The sequence below is a fragment of the Gymnoscopelus braueri genome (assembly GCF_963280865.1).
Source record: "Gymnoscopelus braueri genome assembly, chromosome: 2".
NCBI classification, from domain to species: domain Eukaryota; kingdom Metazoa; phylum Chordata; class Actinopteri; order Myctophiformes; family Myctophidae; genus Gymnoscopelus; species Gymnoscopelus braueri.
In genome coordinates this window covers 57,744,380-57,748,019 of record NC_137604.1, presented here as the reverse complement: position 1 = coordinate 57,748,019, position 3,640 = coordinate 57,744,380, and the positions used below count along the sequence as shown (strand labels likewise).

The 3,640-nt window shown below is 44.4% G+C and overlaps 1 protein-coding gene across 1 annotated transcript in view; it reads left to right on the top strand.

Moving 5' to 3' along the window:
* Positions 1 to 3,504: 3,504 nt before the first annotated feature.
* The window catches only part of LOC308097771 (glutamate receptor ionotropic, NMDA 2A-like), a gene marked incomplete at both ends in the record, with an annotated part of 203,780 nt that continues 203,644 nt past the window's right edge, over positions 3,505 to 3,640 (top strand). Inside the window, 1 exon segment of the mRNA XM_080445794.1 lies at positions 3,505 to 3,640. This exon segment is cut by the window's right edge and continues 86 nt beyond it. Within this exon segment, the coding sequence (XP_080301920.1) occupies positions 3,505 to 3,640 (136 nt within the window).

Below are 3,640 nucleotides of genomic sequence, written 5' to 3'. Positions count from 1 at the left end.
TGCTGTAGACTACAGGAGCTGAACATGCTGGCATATACAGAAAACACCTAAATGATACACACACCCATAATGTTAAGGTTATTTCCTTCAGCTGTGTTTACCCTTCAAAATGTCCCAATTGGCCCAGGGCGCTGGTGTGGTGGTCTGGGCACCTGCGTGTCGCGGGTTCAAATCCCGATCCCGACGACCTTTGCCTTGTGTCATTCCCCATATCTCTCTCCCCATTTCCTGTCAGTCAACTGTCCCATCAAATAAAGCCAAAGTAATAGGGATTATCTCAGTGCACCAGGGAGAGATACCGTATTAGCATTAATGCTATAACTCAGTTGACCACTGATGATGCACACTGCATCAACTCTGTTTTGGAAACAAACTCTAGCAGTCAGCGGAAATACAAACTTATAATTGCATCCGCATTCAGTGACCTGCATGGACTTCTCCTCGTTGCTGACGATAACTGTTCTGCGTGCTGTTGGTGTGCTTTTTTGTGTGTTGTTGCCCGATGGCAGATGGCGTGGTGGGTTTGAGTTGAGTGTGTTAGCTATGATGCTAACTCCAGGGAAAGTTAGCGTTATACTGTCTCATCGGTTAGGCCTGACGTAGGGATAATTTCCTGGGACAGCAGTAGTTGTGTAGTGTGTGTGTGTGTGTGTGTGTGTGTGTGTGTGTGTGTGTGTGTGTGTGTGAGATTTAGCGGCGTATGCTAAGTTCTAGTGCAGGGGCTGCAGGCTAGTCTGTGGGCATCGGGGCAGGGGGGGGGGGGGGGGGGCGGGTGTGGATGGATGAGTGGGTGCTTGGTGAAGTACTGCCTTAATAAGTGGCCTCATTATGCTGGGTTATATGACCAGTGGTGGAAAAAGTACTCAAATTATTTACTTAAGTAAAAGTATCAATTCCACAATGTAGAATGTAAAAGTAAAAGTCTGTGCAAGTTTGACTCTCAACAAGTCTTCGTCTCGACCTCGTCTGGTGAAAACCCTGAAATATGGGAGGAACAAGGTTTTTGCCCAACAGCAATGACTTGATAGGGCAAATTTTAACCAGCTACTATTTACTACATGATGATCAAACAAGGAACTAGCGGACATAGTGTCTCAACAGACATCCAGGCCCTCATCATCAAATTCTTTTAACTGGCAGGCGGCCCATTCCGTGTTCAGCAAGTAAGTTTAGGTATTCCTCCTGCCAGGAATCCCTGGAGAAGCAGACTGGTTCATGTTCTTTCCAGTTTAAAAAAATCTTTTGTTCAGTGCATGGTTCTCAATCTGAAAATCTATGGTGCTTTGGGGACCCCCAAAACAAGAGTTGTGTTGTTAAAATGTTTCAAATATATTCAAAAATTTTCTCCGGCAAAAACCGTTAAAACGACAGAGGCGCGCCGTCTAAAGCAAACTTGAGCCACGAAAGGCACCGCCGAGCGAGCCGTAGGGTAAGCGAGTAGCCGCGCCGAGCATTGCAAAGCCCGCTTCACCCGACTCAGCGCCGTTCAAGATATGCCCCGATAGAGGCAGAATCGTACCTCACGTCCCCGCCCCCCCCCCCCCAACATATGACCCCGCGGATGGTCAAATCCGTGCCAAGCCGTCACCCCGTTACCCGTTTGCCGCCTTGGGAGTGAGACTGTGTTGCTTTAACAGCAACTCCAACAATATTGTATTGTGGATTTGTTTTGGCCCAGCAGGCATGCAATGGGACATCCAGGGGAAAGCTCTGACATTAGAGACATTACTTCTCTAACCAGAGTGATTGTGTATAGCGGGACGGTCCCAAAGCAGATGGAGAAATGAACCTTGATTGCCGCAATTGTGCCAGCCTGAATCTGGAACAATTAAGCCAGGCGGCAAGCCGGAACAAACGTCCAAATAAAGTAAAGGTGCAGAAGGTAGGGAGATGGAGAGTAATGCAAAAAGAGAAAAAAGGGGGAAAAAAGCAGATGGTGGTTTAGCTGAGTGATTAGCATCAGGGAGTAGGGATTTAAAAAGTTGGAAGCATAGACTGTAAAAAAAATATGGATGAAGGGAACCATTTTTATGGGTCACGAGTAAATGTACCTTAATTTATTATTAATTATTTAGTTTTTAATTAAAAGATTCAAAAAATAATTCCCCCCAAATTCTCAAATTTTCATTAAAAAAAAAGTATTTCCAAAAATAATTTCATAAATAAAAAATGTAAGAAATGCAATAAAAATAAAAATCTAAACTTTTAAGAAGTAGTGAAAATAGACAATGTTGTGAGCTTGTAGAACGGCTATTTTCACTAGTTTGGGTCCCAATCATATTTCTCTTCTGGGTCTCGAGCTGAAAAAAGTTTGTTATTTCTGTGGGGGTCATGGTTCCTTCTTCCCGCGGTAGTTTGGGGGTTTCTGCTGGACTGTGGAGGAGGTGTAAAGGAATTGTCTGAGATGACGCAAAGTGCAGCATTCGTTCACGTCATGGTTTTCTCTCTTGCTTCTCTTCTCTTCTTCTCTCTCGTGTTCAGCCCTGGGCTGCTCTTCTTCGAATGGAACGAGCTAAAGCTCGGTATAGATTGCAGTGTTTGTCTGGACATATCTCTTTATTTTTCTACCTCGGCGGATGATATATATCGCTACAGACAGTTCTTCTTGCGCTGATAGGTATTGAGAACCCCCCCCCCCCCCCCCCCATATAAATACACTCCCACTCATTTGGGCAAAATCAAATTGTGCTTATATCAGGGGTTATCTAATCCATTTATAGCAGCCACTTTTTCAGTGCAACGTCGCCCGTAGGCATCACTTTATCCTCTAATAACGGGAGGAAATGGAGCCGAGATCTGAGTGAACTGCTCTGCTGCTTTAGACCAGTGTTTCTCAAAAAAAATTTGGGGGGGGGGTCCCCAGATGACAGTAAAGTGACAATTTAAGGACTTGTAAGACCTTTTTAATACCTAAGGAAAAACATTTCAATAAAAAAATAGCATTACTGGATCAAAGTAATCAACAAACTATACTATAAAAATTGGTCAAACATTGGCCAAATTGTCAAATATTTTTGAAAATAGCCGATGTACAAGCTCACAACGCCTCGCATTGTGAGGCGTTGTGAGCTTGTAGATCGGCTATTTTCACAATTGATTGATTGATTGAATATTTTTATTAGGCAGAAATGTAAAAAGAAACAGTACAAGTACAGTCAAAACACTTTGTCTAAAAGGTACGTCCACAAAAGTCCTTGCGGTTGTTTCCTTTGGGATTCCTGGTATTCAATTCATGAACACATAAAGTAGCACCAAACAGTTCAATATCATCACAACAATACAGAAAAACACTTTATGTACAGAGTCGGAAAAAACAATGGGGGATGAAATGAAAGTTAAAGGAAAGGGGGGGGGGGTTGTCTGTCTAAGGGAGAAGTGGTACAATAGGTCCCCAGTTAAAATATGATTATTTTGGGGGGTCGCAGCCTGAAAAGGTTGAGAACCACTGCTTTAGATTCACAACCTCTGTGTGTGTGTGTGTGTGTGTGTGTGTGTGTTTAGGTTATGATGGGTGCAGTGGGCTGGGTGCTCCTCATACTGGCCCAGATCACAGTGCCCGTGGCGACCCAGAAGCCCCCGGGCCTCAGTGTGGGCGTGATCATGGGACAGACGCGGCACGTCGACGACCAGGACCTGCGGC